The following is a 23,444-nucleotide window of genomic DNA, read 5'->3' on the forward strand; positions in this document are numbered from 1 at the left end:
TAATCTCTGGTAAACTCTTTGTCACAGATCACCATTCTCTGGTAATCTGTGGCAAAGAGTGTACCAGATATTAATAATGGTGTAATAACTGAAACTTGTATCTCGATTTTTAATAAATCTGGCTAGACAATGGGCCATATGAATAAAACCAAAGCATATGCTCATGAGCATGGAGCATAAGGTTTTGCTCATGAGCATTAGGTAGAAGCATAAGCATTTGCTCATTTTTATATGAATAAGCTTTACCTTATACTCTTGCCTTATGCTCCTGAACTCTAGAGCAAATGCTCACGTATTTTAAAAGATTTTTCATCAGCTGATTCGCCTTTGTGGCCTTACTTTGTTTTTATAGCTCACGTTAGCGCTAAATATGCAAGTATAGACACCGCTTGTGTTTGCGTCGTCTGCTCTGTTCTCTATTCATGAATTAAGTTTTAGGTTAATTGAATAATACATTTTGAAATAATTGCGTGAAAAATGTCATCTATAATAATTTTCAGCATAATCTTATAATCTCAATATCCTTCTTATAATCGTCTACACTCTCATTTTCTTAAATGCCTATTTCCTATTCTGTGATGGCTATATTTATATCGGATAGGTATCTTTTGTATTTATTCTTTTGTAGGAATAATGGCGATATTATATCATGGTTAAATCTAAAAAGAGTTTTATACTCCTCAACTATTGGTTGTGATCGTATCTGGCAGAGTTTCCTCTTACTCGAATTAGTTGAGTCATTTTACTGAGCAAAAGGTGAAAAACTGCTCCAGACTAGACTCACTTTTTTTGAAGCATTTGCTCTAGTTTATTCATACACTTTTGAGCATATGCTCAAACAATTTTTTTTTATGAGCTCACGTTTATTCATAGAAAATGAAGCATATGCTCCATATTTTAAAAGTATACGCAAATGCTCAACTTTATTCATATGGCCCATTATCATAGATTACTAACTCCTCTCTGACAATATCTAGTGTTTTTATTTAGCTGCCTTAATCCTTTGAAGAACATGGATGTGCATAATAATAATTGTTATTATAAAATATCTTATCTTCTACTCAATATAAGCGTGATGATATAAGTTAATTTTATTCATATTAAATCTCCATATTTATGAATCTCCAAAGAAAATCACATTCTTCAGATTTGTTAGCTCTTTATCACTAGCTGTTTATTTACTTGTGTGAGTTTTTTATTGCTGGATGTGGCTGCATTACTTTAGTTGGTGTGGTTTCACTTGTTTATTACAGGTAGTTTAGTTTTTTGCTACAGATATCAATTGTATGTTTTATCAAATGAATATTTATAATGTAGTTGAAATTCAGTTGGTGGTAGTAGAGTCAGGTTGTAGTGGATTGTTATAAATTAGTCCAGTACACTACATTTATAGTGAAGTGTAGTTTAGGTATTTCAGTTTTTTACTTGCATATTATTGATACATTCAGATGTCAATTGTATGTTATATCGAATACGTATTCCAATTGCTCTATGCAAGTAAATACATTCCTATGTATTTATAATCAATCATTAATTTTATTCAAATCAAAATAATATACATAAAAGAAATCTAAATACGAAAAATCACAATCAAAAATAAATTTCTAATAAAATACAAAAACAGGATTCATGGTGTGGGGTGTGCTGAAAAGAAAGAAAGGAAGGAGGAAAATTCAACATACAGTAGAACTCCAATCATCCGAATTAATGGGGACCGGGACCCATTCGGATAATCGTAGATTTTTTCAAAAAATTGCCATCGGAGAGAAAAAAGCTATGTTTTGATATTGCACTATTTTTTATTGAATAAAATGAAAAAACATGATATTTTCACATGTTTGAAATATAAATAAAATGTACTTATGTACAAGTTTAGAAATAAAAATAATTGTTTTTTAAACATCTCCGTCAATGTAAACTGTTTTGCGGTCTTCATCCGTTTTCGGGCAGCCAGGTCAGGTATTTTTTCCTAAAAGTGAGTCGTATAATCGGTGATTCGGATAGTCAGAGTTCGGATAATTAGAGTTCTACTGTAATATACATGAAATAAATCAAAATACAAAAATCACAATCAAAAATAAATCTCCAATATAATACAAAAACAGGCTTCATGGTGGTGAGGTGTACTGAAAAGAAAGAAAGAAAGGAAGGAGGAAAAATACCTACAATGTAGTATAATTTAGGTAGTTCAATTTTTAAGTTTGATATTATTGATATATTCAGATGTCAATTGTATATTTTATCGAATACGTATTCCCAATGTTTTATACTTGTAAATTATATTCCAATCTATACGGATTTCATTCGTACATAACACGAATTCTGGGTTTTCCGGGTTGTAAATTAGCTGACTGAGCTGCAGACTGTTGCTGTATTGATTGGTGGAGGATTATCTATTCTCTCCAATTAACCGTCTGCTATTTTGTTGATACTGGTGTTATCCTCGGCACAATGGACCGACTGGCATCGGATATTAAGACCTGGATAATATCATATCTGCATAATCTTTTGATTCTCTCCAATCATTTATTTGATTGTGTAAATGAAAATAAATAAAGTATTGTCTAGCTCAGCTCAACTAGCAAACTAATCAGACCTTTGCGAAGTTGGTTCTCGAACCCGAGAATCTGTTTGTAGCATAGTGTGGGAGTGATTAATAACCACTCGATATTATTTGACTAAGTGCTGGCGCGTGTATAGAACTTGTCAGGCAATTTCAACTCGTGTGGTTGTCAGAACTTCAGAAAGGGCTCAATCAAATAGGAGAATAATTAAATCCCCAACTCTGTGAAACTTCGAAATTGATTTGAGGTCATTTAAATTCATTCTTCCACAGTTTGAACTTGATTCAAAGGCATTGATTTCATGAAAATTTATAACTACCTTCAATTCAATACAATGAGAATACCTTGATTTGAACTCTGTTGAAATTCAGGAGTATTTGGTTGAAAAGAAATTGAAAAAAAATTGGTTAGTAGTTGTAAAAGTAAGGGAAATTCAAGTTCATTTATTTGCCATAAAATAATACAGATTGATAAAATAAATATTCTAACTTACAAAATGGAAAGGAATGATTGTATTTATTTTAATTAGTAAATTCGACTATTCTAATTGCGCAATTTGTATAGTGAGGTCCACGTTATAATGGAAGTGGTGAAAGATTGATTGATTGAGTACTTTATTTATGTAGATTACAAAATATACTGGCTTATACACTTATATACAATAGCTTAAAATACAGCAAAATTATGGATGAATTTACAAATTATAAATTGAGAAAATAATTATTGAGCTGTATATAATATGAAAATAAAAACGATTTGTGATAACTATAGATAAAATAGATGATATTGTTATGCATCTACATAAATTGGCGGAGCTTTGGACATATCAATGTCCATTCTTTGGGAAGAATATTCGAAGTATTCTTCCAACTAACTCTCTACCAAAGATAGGAGAATTTCCGATTCTCTGCCTTGCCACTGCCTTCTATAGAGGATACCGATATATCTAATGTAATATTCTTGTTTAAAGTAATCAATCATAATTTATTCGCCCAAGAAAAAACTATTTTTCAGGGATTTAATCATAAATTTCCATAATTCAGAATGGATATTCTGTTGTTTTAATATTTCTACATTGTTGAAAACCTATATGGCAAAGTTGCTGAGCTAGAAAAGGATAACGCTATCTGCTCTGTCGAATGATAGACAAGGATAGAAACACCAATGTCAATCAAGTACTGCCTTTATATTGTGGACCTCGTTATAGTACCGATATGCCAATGGTAGATAATGGTGGGTGAAAGTTATGCTGTCTCAACCTCAAGTATAGCAGTAAATATTGTCTATTAATACTATCTTGTTTTCCTTTTCTTATGTTATCATATATGATTGATAATCCTCGTAATGGACTTTGTCAGTGAGCCTTTTCATATGATTCTATCGAATAAATATTTCATCAAATGTGTAATCCATTCACCTAGACATCCATTAATTGGATTGTATGTATTGTCTGTGAATAAATAAATATAAATAATTTTTCAGTTTTGCAACAGTTTATTTTTAAAAGTCACTGTCAGAGCATTGATTTGGACTGCTCAAACATGCAATCTTCTCGTTCTAGAATAGTTCCATTGACCTAACTCTGTCCTCTGAAATATTTTACGATAGATAATTCAATAACTTTAATTTGCTATTTAAATTTTTCTTACTCCAGTCCAGCAATATTTTTCTTTCAATTTCACGATAATTATCGTATACATTTATTTGTGTTCAATAAATAATCTGGCCAATCATAATGCAGCATTCGATTAACACTGCCTTCACGATATCGTTGTGTGGCTTATAAAAAACAAGTCATCCTTCAGGAATAGAAAGAAAAATAAAAATCTCAGTACCCTTTATGAATTATTTAATCACAACATGTTTCGGACATTGATGCCATTTTCAAGTGACATGAACATCCCTCAGGAATTTATTCTCACCAAAACTCTTCTAATAAATCCTTTAGATCAATCATGTTTGTAATTCAAGCATGTCTAGATACATTATGTCTGACTCAAGTTATTAGCCATGCTTAACTTGATTATCAAACAAGAAAGGCACAATACCATATCCTAATCTTCACTAGTACAGTTGAAGATGTCGATAACACAACACCCTGCTTATCAAGCAGTGCAATAAATCGAAACAATCCATAAATCCATTATACCGTACCTAACCTATGTTGTAAAATTTACTGGTTTATTGGTTTCATTTAAAAGCAAAGTGAGTAACAAAGTAAGAAGTAAGTTCACAAAAGAATTATTACTTCAGTTCGTCATGGATAATGAAATAGATGACTATCAATATATTTTATAATTTTTCAACCAGTATCAGTTAATTTATTAAAAGAGTATGACATCAACCTCTGTTCATTTAGGATGAAGTATCATACATCATGTGAGGATATTTTATTCATTTTAAAATTGGTACAGTAAATGCTCAATTCAAGCATGTCTAGATACATTATTAATTTTCTCATCATCAACTATTACATACCCAAGCACAAGTCTTGGACTAATCACCCTCCCAAGTATTCTTAATTGTAATCTGAGATCTGTTGAAAGATGAAGGATAAATTTGGTAATGATAAAATTTATCATTTATCATTTATTTATAAATGATAAATTTATCATTTATGATAAAATTTATCATTCTTAATTGTAAATCTGAGATCTGTTGAAAGATTAAGGATAAATTTGGTAATGATAAAATTTATCATTTAATGATATATGAATAAATTTTTTCATATGTTTTACATTCAACAGATTATTTTAAAAGTATTCTGAACTTTTTTGAAGCTTTAATGATGTCCACCCTATAATGGCAGTATTTGATTAACATTGGTGTTGATATCCTTGTCTATCATTCGACAAAGCAGATAGCACTATACTCTTCTAGTTCCGTATCGTTGCCAGATCGTTTTTAACAATGTAGAAATATAATTTACTAACAAAATATTTGATCTGAATTATGAAAATTTGTTATTTAATCATTGAAAAATATATTCTCTTGACAAATAAAATATAATCGATTATTTTGAACAGTTCATATTACATCAGATATTCCGGTATCAGCTATTATTGAAGGCAGTGGCAAGATAGAGAATTAGCAACGCTATCTCCTATCTTTCTCCACTGCCATTATAAAGTGGACCACTCTAAATGAGTGACGGCTATTCTTCTATTGAATCCACGAGGAGACAAGAAAGGCTTACTGCAATATTGTTTCAATGTTTCCCGTCCATTTCTTTATGTATAATCCATTTTTTATTCTACTCTTAACTGGTTCTATTTTCCAAAATATAAACAGAATCATTTTATGCTTCCAGAATTCGATAAAGTATTCTGTAATAATATACTATCATTTTATTTGGATGAATGAAATACAAATGAGATATTATAAACTATTCAAATTCAATTTTCAGAGTATAATAAGAATCTAACCTCAAACCTCCTAGTACAGCGTTTATCACGGAACATGGATAAACAGAATCATTTTATGCTTCCAGAATTCGATAAAGTATTCTGTAATAATATACTATCATTTTATTTGGATGAATGAAATACAAATGAGATATTATAAACTATTCAAATTCAATTTTCAGAGTATAATAAGAATCTAACCTCAAACCTCCTAGTACAGCGTTTATCACGGAACATGGATAAACAGAATCATTTTATGCTTCCAGAATTCGATAAAGTATTCTGTAATAATATACTATCATTTTATTTGGATGAATGAAATACAAATGAGATATTATAAACTATTCAAATTCAATTTTCAGAGTATAATAAGAATCTAACCTCAAACCTCCTAGTACAGCGTTTATCACGGAACATGGATAAACAGAATCATTTTATGCTTCCAGAATTCGATAAAGTATTCTGTAATAATATACTATCATTTTATTTGGATGAATGAAATACAAATGAGATATTATAAACTATTCAAATTCAATTTTCAGAGTATAATAAGAATCTAACCTCAAACCTCCTAGTACAGCGTTTATCACGGAACATGGATAAACAGAATCATTTTATGCTTCCAGAATTCGATAAAGTATTCTGTAATAATATACTATCATTTTATTTGGATGAATGAAATACAAATGAGATATTATAAACTATTCAAATTCAATTTTCAGAGTATAATAAGAATCTAACCTCAAACCTCCTAGTACAGCGTTTATCACGGAACATGGATAAACAGAATCATTTTATGCTTCCAGAATTCGATAAAGTATTCTGTAATAATATACTATCATTTTATTTGGATGAATGAAATACAAATGAGATATTATAAACTATTCAAATTCAATTTTCAGAGTATAATAAGAATCTAACCTCAAACCTCCTAGTACAGCGTTTATCACGGAACATGGATAAACAGAATCATTTTATGCTTCCAGAATTCGATAAAGTATTCTGTAATAATATACTATCATTTTATTTGGATGAATGAAATACAAATGAGATATTATAAACTATTCAAATTCAATTTTCAGAGTATAATAAGAATCTAACCTCAAACCTCCTAGTACAGCGTTTATCACGGAACATGGATAAACAGAATCATTTTATGCTTCCAGAATTCGATAAAGTATTCTGTAATAATATACTATCATTTTATTTGGATGAATGAAATACAAATGAGATATTATAAACTATTCAAATTCAATTTTCAGAGTATAATAAGAATCTAACCTCAAACCTCCTAGTACAGCGTTTATCACGGAACATGGATAAACAGAATCATTTTATGCTTCCAGAATTCGATAAAGTATTCTGTAATAATATACTATCATTTTATTTGGATGAATGAAATACAAATGAGATATTATAAACTATTCAAATTCAATTTTCAGAGTATAATAAGAATCTAACCTCAAACCTCCTAGTACAGCGTTTATCACGGAACATGGATAAACAGAATCATTTTATGCTTCCAGAATTCGATAAAGTATTCTGTAATAATATACTATCATTTTATTTGGATGAATGAAATACAAATGAGATATTATAAACTATTCAAATTCAATTTTCAGAGTATAATAAGAATCTAACCTCAAACCTCCTAGTACAGCGTTTATCACGGAACATGGATAAACAGAATCATTTTATGCTTCCAGAATTCGATAAAGTATTCTGTAATAATATACTATCATTTTATTTGGATGAATGAAATACAAATGAGATATTATAAACTATTCAAATTCAATTTTCAGAGTATAATAAGAATCTAACCTCAAACCTCCTAGTACAGCGTTTATCACGGAACATGGATAAACAGAATCATTTTATGCTTCCAGAATTCGATAAAGTATTCTGTAATAATATACTATCATTTTATTTGGATGAATGAAATACAAATGAGATATTATAAACTATTCAAATTCAATTTTCAGAGTATAATAAGAATCTAACCTCAAACCTCCTAGTACAGCGTTTATCACGGAACATGGATAAACAGAATCATTTTATGCTTCCAGAATTCGATAAAGTATTCTGTAATAATATACTATCATTTTATTTGGATGAATAAAATACAGATAAGATATATATTATAAACTATTCAAATAATTCGATTTTCAGAGTAGGATAGAACTTTTAACCTAAACTTCCGTTGACATTCAGATTGGCCAAATTTCAAGTGTGCTAAAACAGCTGATCAAAAACTTTCCCTTATTTGTGTTTATCATTCAATAATTAAAACAGTTATAATAATATCATCTTATTGTCATTTGGAAGAATAAAAAGTATAAACTCAACCTCTTACATAATTGAACATAATCTTTTAGGTTATTTAGACAAATCAGAATAAAAAATAAAATACTTGGACAATTTCTTGATATTCAGATTATCTCAGATTTGCTAGAGCTATGACCTTCCACTTTTGCTTTCGGAAGTGCTTATAATAGACAATTATTCTCATATATATATTGTTTATTTTTTGTGTGGCGAAAATAACGTTCTCACCATGGGCAAAAATGTTTTTCCGGCTCTCAATCTTTTCTTGAAAACCGATTTCGAGCCACAAAAGTCTCATTTTCGGCCCTAGGTGCGAAATATACTATTAAAAAACTAGAACTTAGCCAAATGCCGAGCTCGGAAACCGGCCATTTATGTTGAGAAACAATTGAATTTAACCAATCATCGGCTTGAAATTTGGAACATGACCGACCTACAACATGGGGTATCTTCTTATGCTATTTTTTCTCTATTATTTAATTACAAGTGAATTCTGATGGGAATAAGTATTCGCTTCTAGTAGACTACAAGTGTTTTTCTTCTACTTATTTATTTAGTTAATTTACACATGTACAAAATCAGAGCAATGATTGGGAGAGAAACAACAGAATTAAAAAGAGAAGAAAATAATAAAATATATGGCAATAACAAATGGATATAATACAAAAACTATTGATAGAATGATTTACAAACAAAAAGGAAAATTAATACAGAATAAACTCAAAATAATCAAGGAATGTAGGAAATAAGAAAAATATTAAATTTGTGTTCCATATAACACAATTTTAATAAAGCTATAAGAAACCCTTTACAAAAAATAAATTCATTCTTGGTTATAGGACAACAAATAATGCATTCGAACTGATAAAAAAGAAATCAAATTTAAATGTACAGCAAGATAAGTTTAAAAAATCTGGAATCTATGAACTTAAATGTAGTGATTGCGACAAATTGGTATCGGACAATCGTTAGAAATTTCCATATCAGGTTTCGAGAACATATCCAAGCACTAAAATCTAAAAATTATACACAAAAGTCGGCATTTGCTGAACACTTGATAGATTCAGGCCATAATTTTACAGATATAATTCCAATATGAAAATACTTAATTATGATAATAAAGTCAAAAACTGAATGTCAAAGAAGATTCCATATTTATAAAGCAGCAAAATTAAACAGAGATAAAATAATAGACTTAATCCAATTAGACACCAATAACCCAAATTTAGATAACATTAACATTTAGTTTAACCTTACAGTTGTGTTGTGAGTGATGTTGTGGTACTTTTCCATAATGAAAACACAAATTTAAATTATCAATCACTTTTATTATTATTATAAAAAATAATCATTATAGTGGTTGGCAATTTAAATTTGTGTTTTCAATATAGAATTTATACTTGGTATGTGTTGTAGTGATATTATTTATTACACTAGATTTAGTATTAATATATGTGTTGTAAATTGACATTTCTTCTCTCAGATGTCATTATCAACAGTTTAATTGTTATTTATTTGTATTTTCCTGCAATCTTTATTTTCATTTGAATATCACACCTCCTCTTAACTTTAAATATCCCTGTTTTAACATCTCCACACTTATGAAATGTAATTTTTTAGAGGGCCGTGCTTATATACGATTATTGGTAAGAATGATATCAAAGTAAGGGTGGTTTGTCTAGCAAGCAGATTCTAAAATTGGATTCTGTTGCTGGCTAAAGTGCATAAAAGCGTATTCACTTTTCACTTGCGTTTTTTAACCAAATTCGATTCGAATGATATCAAACTATATGCAATGGCTAAGGATCAATAGCGAAACACTACCAGGGCACACGTTGTATGAGAAAATACAAGCTAATATTCTAGTGATTTCCTATTTTAATAACCAGTTGATCACTAATATTATTAGTCTATTTTCTCATGCAATAGGCCCCAGATTGTGCTCTGAAAATCAAGTAAATACTGTTGAATACAGTTGCATAAACTGGCTTATCAATTATCTAAATTTGGGGGAGTAATAGTTTAATCTTGTTGTTTCCCTTCCAATCATTGTTTTGATTTTGTGCATGTGTAAATGAACTAAATAAATAAGTAGAAGAAATACTTGACACTTGTTGTCTATTAGACGCGAATACTTATTCCCATCAGAATTAACTTGTAATTAAATAATAGAGAAAAGATAGCATAAGAAGATATCCCATGTTGTAGGTCGTTCATGTTCCAAATTTCAAGCCGATATTTGTTAAATTTAATTGTTTCTCAACAATTAAATTTGGGCCGGTTTCCGAGCTCGGGATTTAGCTAAGTCCTAGACTTTAAACAGCTGGAGTCAGAGAATTGGCTTTCGAAACGGGGCGTAGTCGTAGTCATTGTCAAAGTCATTGTTAACATGACATGTTTGAATTAGATTTAAAAAAAAAAACTAGAAAATTAAACACAAAATAAAATAAAGAGAAAATAGTGTAAAGTTTCAGCTATTTTGAATGATTTAAAAAACGTTTAATTTCGTCAAGGAAAAACGTTTCCAATTATAGAAATGAGGAAATAAAAACTGTGACTACTGTTATAAAAACTTCGACTACGCCCCGTTTTGGAAAGCTAATTTTCTGACTCCAGCTGTTTAATGTCTAGAACTTAGCTAAATCCCGAGCTCGGAAACCGGCCCTAATTGTTAACATTAATTATAGTATCTTAACATAAATTGTTTGTTAACATCATTTGTTTCTGTCAATTATTAGCCTACTGTTTTGGCCGGGTAAAAGTTGAGAATGACACAATATGAGAGACAACCAGCGTCACATATCTACACCAAAAACAACTACTAGGTCTATCAGCTTGAATGAACAGTGAAGTTTGATACACAAACACCCTATACCATGGGATGGATATCTATTACGCTATACTTTCTCAATGCCCTTATCTTGTAAAATATGGCTAATCATCTATTTACTTATGAAACATGAACTCTCTATACCATGGGATATCTTCTTATGCTATACTTTCTCTATGCCCTTATCTGAATCAGTATTTACTTTTCAGTAATCAGTTTCAGTACAGTTTATACATTTTGGGAGCTTCTCATTAGTCATTGGCTGCTTGGCATCCAAAGAGTGCTTGAGAATCGTATATAATTCGAGTCTAGCTTGCGAATCGTTTATAATTTGACTATAAAACTTACGAGTCTATAAAACTTGACCTCAAAATGTGTGGAATTATTGGCTTCTCTTCTGATGGTTTTTCGTCTGTTTTGAACAGAATCAACAACAAGATGTCGGACAGGAAGGCTGTAATCAAAAATGCGGACATGTCAGAGGAGATGCAGCAGGATGCTGTGGACTGCGCGACACAAGCGTTAGAAAAGTACAACATCGAAAAGGTAATATTCATTGATTATTTCAGATTACTAGATTAATAGTTATTTGTGCAACTAGTGCGCAAAGTGACAGTTTGCTGCACCGAAAGAAACGTTTACGCACGAGCCGTATGCGAGGGCGGAATGGTTTCTTGAGTGCAGCAGAGGAACTTTGCGCACTTATTTCACATTAAATTTCTCCTACAGTTACCATTGAATATGAGAAGTGGTTGATTATGGCTGAAATCCGTCAAAAGTTTTGTTATTAATAACAACTTTAATTTATTTTAAACTTGATAATCCAATTGAAAATTAATAATCGATAATTGATTCAAATTAAAAATTAAATTATTCCAATTAATTTGAAAATTTGAATAATTTTGAGTAAATCTTAACTTCTAAACAATTTTTCAACCAATCAATTTATGAATGAAAAAATATTATTTGAAATAATGAATAATTAATAATATTCAAAATGTATAATTTAATGAGTTCTCATTTTTATTTATTTGAAAATCAGAAAAAATATAGATAGAACAAATTCGCATTCAAAATACACGCCAACAATGTCGACAGCTGATTGGGATGGCTGCAAGATAATACGCAAAGTATTAAGAGTACGCAAAGTAATACTTTGCGCACTAGAGCGGAAAAGTGATTCTTTGGTGTTCTGTAATCAGTGCAGGAATGGTCACTTTTCAAGGTAACTGTAGGAAAAGGTTTTTTCAATTTTATGACCACATAGGATCTGTAGTCTCTGGTTAATCCTCTCTCTTCGTTTATTCGCTTCAATTCTCTTCCTTTCTTCCCAGTACCTTTTCATTCTGTCAGATCTTTCTTTTCTCAATTCATCTGAACAAACCTGTTGCCTTCTCCTAATTGTTTTTATAGATAAGATCCTCTTTCTGTCAGTTATCGTTTCCCTATAGATCTTTGTACGATTTTTGACATCGTCAATAGTTGAATTTAGTTCTGATATGTCTTTTTTTTATTTCCACAAGCCAAGGAATTGTGGCTCTGTCTGTTTTCACTCTCATGAATTTACCAATAAGTATTCTTAACAATTCGCTGGGGTTCTAAGAATATGTCCAAAGAAAGAAATTCTCTTTTTGCGCATTGCGTCAGTTATTGGTTCGATTTCTCTATAAATCTGTTCTCTTGGAAGGAGTCTGAACTGGTTGTTAACTACATGTTTTTTGTTTATGCAGGTTCTAAGAATCCGTCTTTTAACTCTTCTTATAGTTTCTTTAATTCCATTTCCATCAATATTGAAAAATGTTTCACTGCGATACATTGCTTGTGATCTTAGAACTAGATTAAAGGATTATTATAAAATATTTCGTTTATTCGCAATTTACGGATAACAGATGTATCAATTTTTTTATGTTGATTGTCATTAAAACTAGTCTCACAGACTAACCTTTAATTTTCATTTCACTCTGAGAAACTATAAAACTTCAGTTCATGCATTGATAGCCCAAGTAGTTTGAGATTATGAGAACAGTAAAAATTATATAGTCTGCGTACATTATCACAAATTGATTTTAAACTAGAACTTCGAAAGGCTTTATTCTCCTCAGCCTCCTGGTGAGATCTTCGTTCTTTACTAGTTGACTTGCCTCAGGGTTGACATGATGATGAAGTCTCGACTCATGCCGCATGGTAAATCGACTTATCTCACTGGACACAAATGGAATACGTAGATCTCTATGCAAGTCATTGCTTCTGATCTACCAAGGAGCGTTCACCATATTCCTCAATACTTTATTTTGAAATTTTTGTATCATATTGATGTTACTTTGACAGGCACATCCCCATAGTTGAATCCCATACACCCAAATTGGTTTCAGGATTTGATTGTAGAGAATAATCTTGTTTTTCAAAGATGGATTGGCGACAAGGCAACCAATACATTTGTCCATATTTAATATTAAATTAAATATAGATGTATTAATGGCACTCTTTCGCATTTACCGAATATGTGAACAACTCTCAAAAACAGATCATCTGTTCCTGAAAAATGTTCCTACAAAAAATCCCCAATCCTTTAAAAACACTTGTTTTGCACTCGATTTTTTCACTCCATCTTAGGTCAACTATTTATATACCAGAAGCCTATCTCATAAAACATGCCGGCCTTTTATTACTGGTAACTTACTTGTGTTATTATTTAAGATTACAATTTATTGTGTTATTCATAAAATTTTCTACTACTGTAAAACAATTTACAGGTGATTAATATGTATTACAGAAACATTTTTGAAGAGTTATACAGTCAAGTTAAGATTACAATTCATTGTGTTTCAAGAATTTCTACTATTGTAAAACAATTAACAGGCGATTCACCCGTGCTACAGAAACATTTTAGATGACATACAGTAATTTCTTTTATAAAGAGTGGTCTGTATTACAGGACCTGTATATTGGATAGAATTTTATTGTTTAAAGCATAATAAACGTTTTACAAGTACGTTAGTATTAATTATTCAGTTGAAATATTTATGATTGCATAGACTTCACCTCTAGAGATGAAGTAAATGTTATTGATCAATTAATAACTCAACGCAACTTGAACTATTTTATCTTGACTTTCCAATGTTTTCAATAGAACAGCTGACGTTTATCAGTGAACTTGTTCTCCAGTCCGGGGTGCTCACTAGAAATACCAATATTTTTAGACAATATTGTAGTGTTTCCTTATGGATAAATACCAAGATGACTTTGTAGTGTTTCCTTATAGATAAATACCAAGATGACTTTTTAATGTTTCCTTATGGATAAATACCAAGATGACTCGTAACACAGGGGTCATTTCACATGTGATTTAAGCATTTAAGAATATTTTTCATGAAACAAATATTACAGATCTTTTATTTCAATATACCTTAATGCAGGCTCTGTATTACAAAGCTTTTATGAAACGTGCCCCAGATGATATATTCAATATTGTGATATATTATGTATTTTCTATTGTATTGTAGTCTATGGATTCAAAATATAGTTCGATCAAGTCTTAGGTTTGTTGAGATTATGTGCATGCTGTAGCTCATCTGAATCTGCATTTTGTTTATTAGATTTGTCATCTTTTCTTTCAATTGATTTTGTTATTGTGAGACGATTTATTCTCATCGTTATTCTTTATTAATTCATACACTTAGTACATCATCAAAATGATAGGGAGAAAAAAATGAGGTAACCTTGTGCTATTTCTCTCCCACATGAGTCACACATAGTCTGAAATAGGTCAAGTCTTGTAGTTGTTCACTTCACAAAATTTTCAGTCCTTAATTATTTTCATAAAGTAGGTTTTTTAGTATCTATTTCACTAGATGAATAGTAAAATAATAAATGTACTGAATAGTGAGTTGTGTTTTTTCTGGTTCTAAATTTTGTCAAATAACGCAAAAATGTTCCAATTAATGGTGATTTGACTGTGATATTTTTGTTTTTTATTCTGTTTCAACCGTCAAAATTTAAAATTCTTAGTTTTTGTTGTTTTTTAGTGAAAATGGACTAAATTTTAGAAAAGTGAAATTGAAGCTATGTGACGCTGGTAGTCTCTCATACTGTGCCCTTCTTACACTCCCAACAACACACTAATAATAGACAGTGTATAGGGTGTCTATGTTGCAAATGTGAGTGTTAACTGAAGCCGATAGTCCTAGTAGTTGTTTTTGGTGAAGCTATGTGACGCTGGTAGTCACTTGTTATCTAAATTTGGGAGAGAAATAGTACAAGGAGTATCCTTAGTTTTTCTCTCCCAATCAGTGCTACTTTGTAGAAATTATAAATAAAAAAAAAACAAATAATCGATTTACTTAAGTGAAAAATCGATTTCAACTATTTATTCATCGATCCATAGGCGACTAGCCTGGCATCAATTGATGAATAAAATCTATCTATCCAGGCGCAGCCTTATGAGAAATGCTCTTGAAAATTATTTCTGTATTTTGCGTATCTCAATTCATACTGTAAGATAGGCCTACATGAGATGTAATCATTGAAAGCATTGTGTTGAAGTAATGCGATTTTAGTAACTTAGTCGCTCGATCCTTTCTAGTAATCAAATTGTACCGTACTCCCATTTATTACGCGTTTTATATGGAAATTGAAAAATCGGATATATGTCACGACTCGGTAATACAATTTTATTACGGTGTGCAATCGCAGATGTCAATTTATCTTCAATTGTGTTGGTGTCTGTTTCTAGGACACTTATAAGTAATGGATCATAGGTTTAATGGTCCATTAGATTTTATAAGTGTTCTAGAAACTGGGCCTTAAATTGTGGAGATGAAATTATACATAAAAGGGACGTTCCTACAAACTTGGTAGCTCATTTTTGCAGGTTTACTATTGTGAGGTCCACGTTATAATGGCAGTATTTATTAACATTGGTGTTTCTATCCTTGTCCATCATTCGACAAAGCAGATAGTGCTATCCTTTCTAGGTCTGTCAAATCGTTTTTATCAATGTAGAAATATAATTTATTAACAAAATATTTAATTCATTATTAAATCAATGAAAAATATAAGCTCTTGACGAATAAATTATAATTGATTATTTTTAACGAAAATAAACAGCTGATATTACATCAGATATCCTGTTATCTGTCAAATCGTTTTTATCAATGTAGAAAATATAATTGATTAACAAAATATTTAATTCATTATTAATTATCAATGAAAACTATAAGTTCTTGACGAATTTAAATTATAATTGATTATTTTAAACAAAAATAAACAGCTGATATTGCATCAGATATCCTGTTATCAGCTATTCTTAATAGAAGGGAGTGGCAAAACATGAATCGGCAACGCTGTTCTTCTAACTTTCTCCACTGCCATTATAACTTGGACTTCACTATAGGTGGTAAGGCCTGTATGAGAGTGTTGGAAGAACGTTTGTTGTAACTGTATAGGTGCATACAGATATACGCGCCGCGAACATGAGCAATTCACTTTTAATCAGCTGATGCCAAGCTTTTTATATCTATATCTTATACCGTTTCTGTAAAAATACAGATATAGTCAGCTGATGCCAAGCTTTTTATATCTATATCTTACACCGTTGCTGTAAAAATACAGATATATTCAGCTGATTAAAAGTGAATTGCTCATGTTCGCGGCGCGTATATCTGTACGCACCTTAAGAAGCAACACGTTTGAATATTCATTATATGCTGAATTTTTATGGAAATGAAACAGCTTTCTGTCCTATCGTACCGTGACGTGTCGTCCCGGAATGTGAGTGTGAGCGCTGTTATCAGGTCTGGCTGCAACTGTCTACAACGTTGATGGAAAGATACATTTTCAAGATGTTCGATGTTTTTGAACGGGCAGTATTATAGTCAACTGTCTACAACTAACGTTGATGGAAAGATGCATTTTCAAGATGTTCGATGTTTTTGAACGGGTAGTATTATAGTCAACTGTCTACAACTAACGTTGATGGAAAGATGCATTTTCAAGATGTTCGATGTTTTTGAACGGGTAGTATTATAGTCCACTAAACAGCTGATTTATGATGAATAATTCTACAGTCTGATTTTTACTTTAATATTGGCGTATGAAGGAGGCTCCTTTTTCCTTTTATATTATCCTTGAAATGCAAAATTTCCAAAAACCTTGTATATACGTCGACGCGCAATTAAACAAGGAACATACCTGTCAAATTTCATGAAAATATTACCGCGTTTCGCCGTAAATGCGCAACATAAAAACATTCAAACATTTAGAGAAATGCCAAACCGTCGACTTGAATCTTAGACCTCACTTCGCTTGGTCGATTAATTCATACAATAAGTAAATCATCAAAATAATGATAGGGAGAGAATAAAACCAGTTGAGTTGTGATGAAATAAAAGGTACTTGATGATTTTGTTTTGTTTCAATAGTTGAAAGAATAAGACTTTGATATTGTCAATACCACTTTTATTTATTCGAAAATTAATTTATAATTCAGAACCAGGTTTCATGGTAAAACCTACCACATCTTCAGCTGAACTAATAAGTTATAAACTGAACTATAAATTAATTTTCGAATAAATAAAAGTGGAATTGAGAATATCAAAGTCTTATTCTTTCAATTATGGAAAAATACCACAACATCTCATACCATACAATCAAATCATTGTTCCAATAGTTTCAGTAGCCTAAAAAAAGAGAAGTAAATATTGAAATGTATTGTATTTTTCAGGATATCGCTGCGTACATCAAGAAAGAATTCGACAAGAAGTACAATCCTACATGGCATTGCATTGTCGGAAGGAATTTCGGCAGCTACGTCACTCATGAGACAAGGCATTTCATTTACTTCTACTTGGGCCAGGTGGCCATCCTACTCTTCAAGAGCGGCTAAGCACTTACCTGTTTCCAAATAGAATTCTTAATTTCTGTTTTCATACGAATCAAAATATTCCATTTGTTTATATGTTAAATGTTATGATGATTTGAACAAAATTTCATCCTCTGTGTTGTATTCATAATATACTTAATGCACTACCCTATGTATTCCCAGTGTAATCGTAGTTGCGATGGCTATTCTATTTCGTGTACCCTTCTGCTGATTTCTTCTTAATATAGAACATGTAACCCAATGTAATACCTACTCTATCATACTCCCACAGCTATCCCCAACTCTTCAAGCATGTTTGTTCAATGTGTGACTACAATGATAAATTGCATTGTAGGACGTAGATGTATCTATCCGAATTAAATGTCTCAAAATCGCAGTATATCCTTCTCAGCAATGTTGTGTGTTCACTTCCTGTTGAAGTGTTCTATCATGTGTATGTAATTTCATCAGTGCTATCTGTCTCTCCAGCAGTAGATTATTAGTAACAATTGACCTGATAATTATAACCTATATTTTTCAACTTATTGGAATATTTAATATTCTCATAATAGCTGAGTTTCATTGAAACTTTTATTTATTATGTATTCATTTATCTATAAACTGTTCATTTCTTTGGGTTTCCTTGTGTAGACTCACATTTTATTTCACAGTTATAATAATTATTTGAATTCCAAATCCAATGTAAGAAATTGATGTGTTTCATGTGAAATGTCTCTGTTAATCAACGAACTACAGGGTGATAAAAAAGCTCCTCCGCAGTGAACTATAAACTAAAAAAAACACTCCATTACTCAAAAACAAGTATTTATAACAATAACAAGGTGTTAATCTACCAAACTTGCGTGTACATTCATTACAGTAGAGGGGGGAAGAAGTTGGAGTAAATAGTCTAACGAGTTTCTAAACAGAACACAATCTTCAGCTAAAACTGAACGCAGGTACTGCGGAGAGACTTTTTGATTGCCCGGTATTTTATCTTATCCAATATTTTAATTTGAATTATAGTATATTATTTGAACGCCTCCAACTCATATCGCCCAAAAATGTTATTTATATGATTTATTTAATAAATTACATAGTGAATGAATATACTGTATGAAACCAGCTGGTAGGTTTTGGGACTTAAGGGGACTGTTATGCCATTGATATATAATATCACTGTTATTCACTCAAATATAATATAGCTTATATTGTTTCTGCGATTCAATAATCAAATTATTTCAATAGATTTGTAATATTTTGGAAAGATCAGCGTGAACGTTTAACGTTTTTCATTAGAGCAGAAACCTTTCATCTGTATTGTGTCTTGAAATATTTATTTACTATTTATACTTTTATTCATGAATTAATGCATCACATATTTGAATGAAGCGTCCTGAACAGTATTAGGTTTTAATTGCTTGTAACATAACATTTAACAAGACTTATTTTTTGATTCGTATTGAAATTAATAATCTCTACTTATCTGTTATTTTATTAGAATCTTTGCATAGATTTCATATTTTTGTTGATTTTGCCCTGGTCCTAGGAATTTTAGTCCTGTTGAGTTTAGCTGAGTTGATCTCCTTGTAATACCATATGACCAAGCATTTATTTCTCATTAACTAGAAACTATTTTGAATAGAGATGATTCGACCAGATTTCACATGCATGGCTACTTCAAAATCTTAATTACTGTTGATGTTGGGAACTCTTATCCTAGGTAGAAAGCGGGAAATTTTTTCTTTCAAATCCAAGCCAAAAAATCAAAAAATTCCAAGCTTTCTAACTTCAAAAACATCTTCAAGAACAGGGGACTACAGCCTAGGATACAGATGCCCAGCCTTTACAGTGTCATTTTGAAGTAGCCTATCAGAGCCAGTGCAGGTGAATTATCCTGTCAAATCAGATCAATTCAAAATAATGTTCAATATGAATCTTGATTATTTGTAAACTAATTCTCGACTATTTGTTATTGACTTGTTTCTGTTATTAGCATCTTATCTGAACTTAATACAAACTCCAGTTATTTTTTTATTACTTTTTGAAATAGCAAAATAAGATTAATCTCAGAAGTAACAGACTTGTGTATTCACACTATAAATGCTAAAAAATTGATTGAATAATATTATCGCTTCACTATTATTATAAATGGTTTATAATTTGATTTAACAGTAACATCATGACCATCTATGAAACTTTTCTGTTACCATATCTTTTTATAACATGAAATGGAATTCAAGTTTCCTAATCCCACTAGCGAGCGGTAGGTTGAATCCAAATCAACGAGTTATAATTTGATTGAAAATTAAGGTGGATTAATTGAATGTTTATTTTATGTGAAGGGCATGGTTGAAGAAAGTACAGGTGAGAACTGTTTGTCTGAACAGTTCTATTGTTGCGACTTTTGAAGGCGCGGTTTATTTTTGTTGTAGGATATGAGAAAGATTTTTTATTGATAGTTTATATAAATGTTATCGGTAGTCTCTTCTAGAATAAGAATTTTCTTTAAGTAACTTTGTGTAGCATTGTGGATCAACTGCTTCAAATAACAATTTTTATTTGGAAAATTCACTTGAACTATTCGAATATAATTTCAGTTTAGAACGATGAAATGAACTAGATATTGTCATCAGTTTACATTGAAACCTCTGGTATCATTCATGTTTCTCCTATTAAAGTATATTAGCCTCAAGTTTAGAAATATCGATGTATTAGTATTAGACCTATTCCCATTAAATTACTGAGTAATCTCTATTATTGTTTTTCAAGAAATTTCAGTTAATATAAGCAGCAGAGTTATAACAGTGAATTAATTGATTCAATCCAACTTTTCTAAGTTTTGTTATGATATTTATTTAGTTTGGTACTAAAAATGTATTATGAAATTTCAAATATATCTTGGAAAGATTGCTTGAACTATTTGATGAGATTTTTATTTATCTAGAATTCACTTTAACGAAATGAAATTAATTATTAAATGGTATTATTTTCGAAATATTGTAAACCAAAAGGTTCATTTTATGTGCACATTTGATGAGGAGGTCTTTTCAAAATCTTTAGTTCTTTCTAGAAATTAGTTTATTTATTTATACATTGATGCATACAATACACTATCATTCTCAATAATAAATTATGAATTATTGACCAAAAACTACATAGAGTCCATATTTTGATTTTAAATACTACAAAACCAGACTAATATTCACAAAAATATTTTGTCTCAACACAAGAATATTTTTACACTCAGTAGATTTCACAAATATCTGATCTTATTTTGTAATAATGTCTAGTTTTATCAAATACAGTACTGGGTAAAATTAATTTTAACTTAGCTTTGGTTGTGGACATGAATTGGCTAAAAATTAATTGGTCCGTGTAATTTTCAAACTACATAATCAGTCACACACTAATATTCTTGCATTCCCTAATCAATTAATGTACTACATGTAGATGGCATAATCTCGACATTCTTTAAATAAAAAATGTGTGCTCATCTAATTAATTGTGTAACTGTTCATAATAAGTAAACATATATGTAATATTATAGAATTAGTGCATAAGAAAAGCATTGAGGAATTCATTTCAAATTTGTATTTGAAGTTCAGTTGGCCGAAAATGATTACCTGCCATATTTAATTATATTATTAGATATTTAATTGTGTTCAAATTTAGTTATCTGCTGTATCATTTATGTTAGAAACTGCTCTGTATTAGGAATTCAAAAGTTCCTATTTTCATCTTTGAATTGTGTAAAATATGAGAATGTTTTCTTCATATTACTTTACTACGATATTATGATATTACTTTTACAGAGTTGTGACTTGAAGATTTTATTTTTCTGGAAGTGGGTTGGTAGGTTTTCGATCCCTAATGTCTAATCAGAACCAAATCTTGATCTTTTGAAGATTTAAGTTGTGAGATCTCTTAGTTTCTCAACTGTATCTTTAAGTTTGTTCCATTCATTATTTAAATTTATTTCCATTTAAGGGACTGCTGGATATCTGTACTGAATTTGATGTATTCATGATGTTTGTAACTTTTACATTTAAAAATAAATTTGTCTCATATCATAAATTGGCGTATTTCTCATTCTAGTCTACATCTCCTTCCATTAATCCAAAACTTACAGGTGTTATTGTGCTTCTTTCCTAACCATGCAAAGCTACTCATGTTTCAATGTTCGAGTTGATTATGATACTCGCTTATTACCACGAAGTACCTGAGTTGGATATTTACCAATCTCAAATCACCATACTATTTAGCTCAGATTTTATACAGGAATGTTGCAGATAGCTCTTCAGCATAGGCTGGATTGGAGCTTAGAGGCTAATTCACTCACCTTACACCTAGCAAGAGTAAATGCATTGGGGAATAACTTTATACTTTGATATTTCGAAATGCTAAATTCATTTATAAGTTACACTCATGAGTTTCAAAACATAATAGAGGCTTATAAAACAATAAATTACCTCCGGTTTTTGGGTCCTCTTGCTCTCCCACTCTAGATATCACTTTATTAAGTTATCACTTATAATTCACCCACTGTTATCTGAATCTTAGTTTTGTAATTTTAATCACACATATTGTAATTTATAGTAAATATAATACCATATAACTACTTATTGAATAATACTGCTTGCAGGAACTGTCCCCCAATCTCTGACGCATAGTCTTACTGGGGGAATTCCACTCAATCAATATGTTCTTTCTACTGTTTTTGTAAAAATGTGATTCTTATTTTGTTGAATATCAAATATAAATATGTATTGTATTCAAAGTGGAAATAAACAAATTTAAATTCATAAAACACGTTTATAGTAAATTCACAAAAAGTACATACAAAACATGAGTTGGCTACACAAGTTTTGGAGTTTACAAAATCACCTCTATTTTGAGTTTTTTTTCAGACAACTCTACGTTAAAACATTACTTGAATACTTATTAAAAAATAAAAGCAAATTTCCTAAATTAAATAAAGATGTCTACAACTTCAGACCAAATATATAATAGAAAAATTACAAATTTATCCTACAAAGTCAACTTTCATTAGAAGACAATTGATTTACACAAGCAGCAAATTAATAAATGCAATACCTTTTGATTTGAATGATAAAATATCAAAGAAGAGCATAACAGAGTGGATTAAAAGTGAATATTTCTTCACTTTGAACCTAGAATTGTGATTTGTTTTTTTTCTGTTTCAGTTTTCAGTTTGGTATTTCTCTGAATTCTGACATTTTATAAATTATCAATATAGGTGTGAATTATTCTACTTTGGACCACATTTTTGAAGTATATTTGTGTCTCTACTTTTGACATAAAGCTTTTCGTTTCAATTTCTAGTTATTCTAAGAATTTCTTTTAAGCAACTCTCACCAGCAGGCAAAGATTTGTCTTTGCTGGTGATGCCTAGAAATTTTATAATTGTTTTTTTCTGCTCTCATGTATATGTATGTATG

At 30.4% G+C, this 23,444-nt stretch overlaps 1 protein-coding gene across 1 annotated transcript in view; it reads left to right on the plus strand.

Moving 5' to 3' along the window:
* LOC111049574 (dynein light chain 1, cytoplasmic) overlaps window positions 1-22,059 on the plus strand; it is a 27,135-nt gene extending 5,076 nt beyond the window's left edge. Inside the window, exons 2-3 of the mRNA XM_022335686.2 lie at window positions 11,549-11,669; window positions 17,845-22,059. Coding sequence (XP_022191378.1) covers window positions 11,562-11,669; window positions 17,845-18,006 — 270 coding nt within the window. The 5' untranslated portion in view covers window positions 11,549-11,561 and the 3' untranslated portion in view covers window positions 18,007-22,059. The remainder of the gene's footprint in view (window positions 1-11,548; window positions 11,670-17,844) is intronic.
* Window positions 22,060-23,444: the final 1,385 nt, after the last annotated feature.

Source organism: Nilaparvata lugens, chromosome X (assembly GCF_014356525.2).
Source record: "Nilaparvata lugens isolate BPH chromosome X, ASM1435652v1, whole genome shotgun sequence".
NCBI lineage: Eukaryota > Metazoa > Arthropoda > Insecta > Hemiptera > Delphacidae > Nilaparvata > Nilaparvata lugens.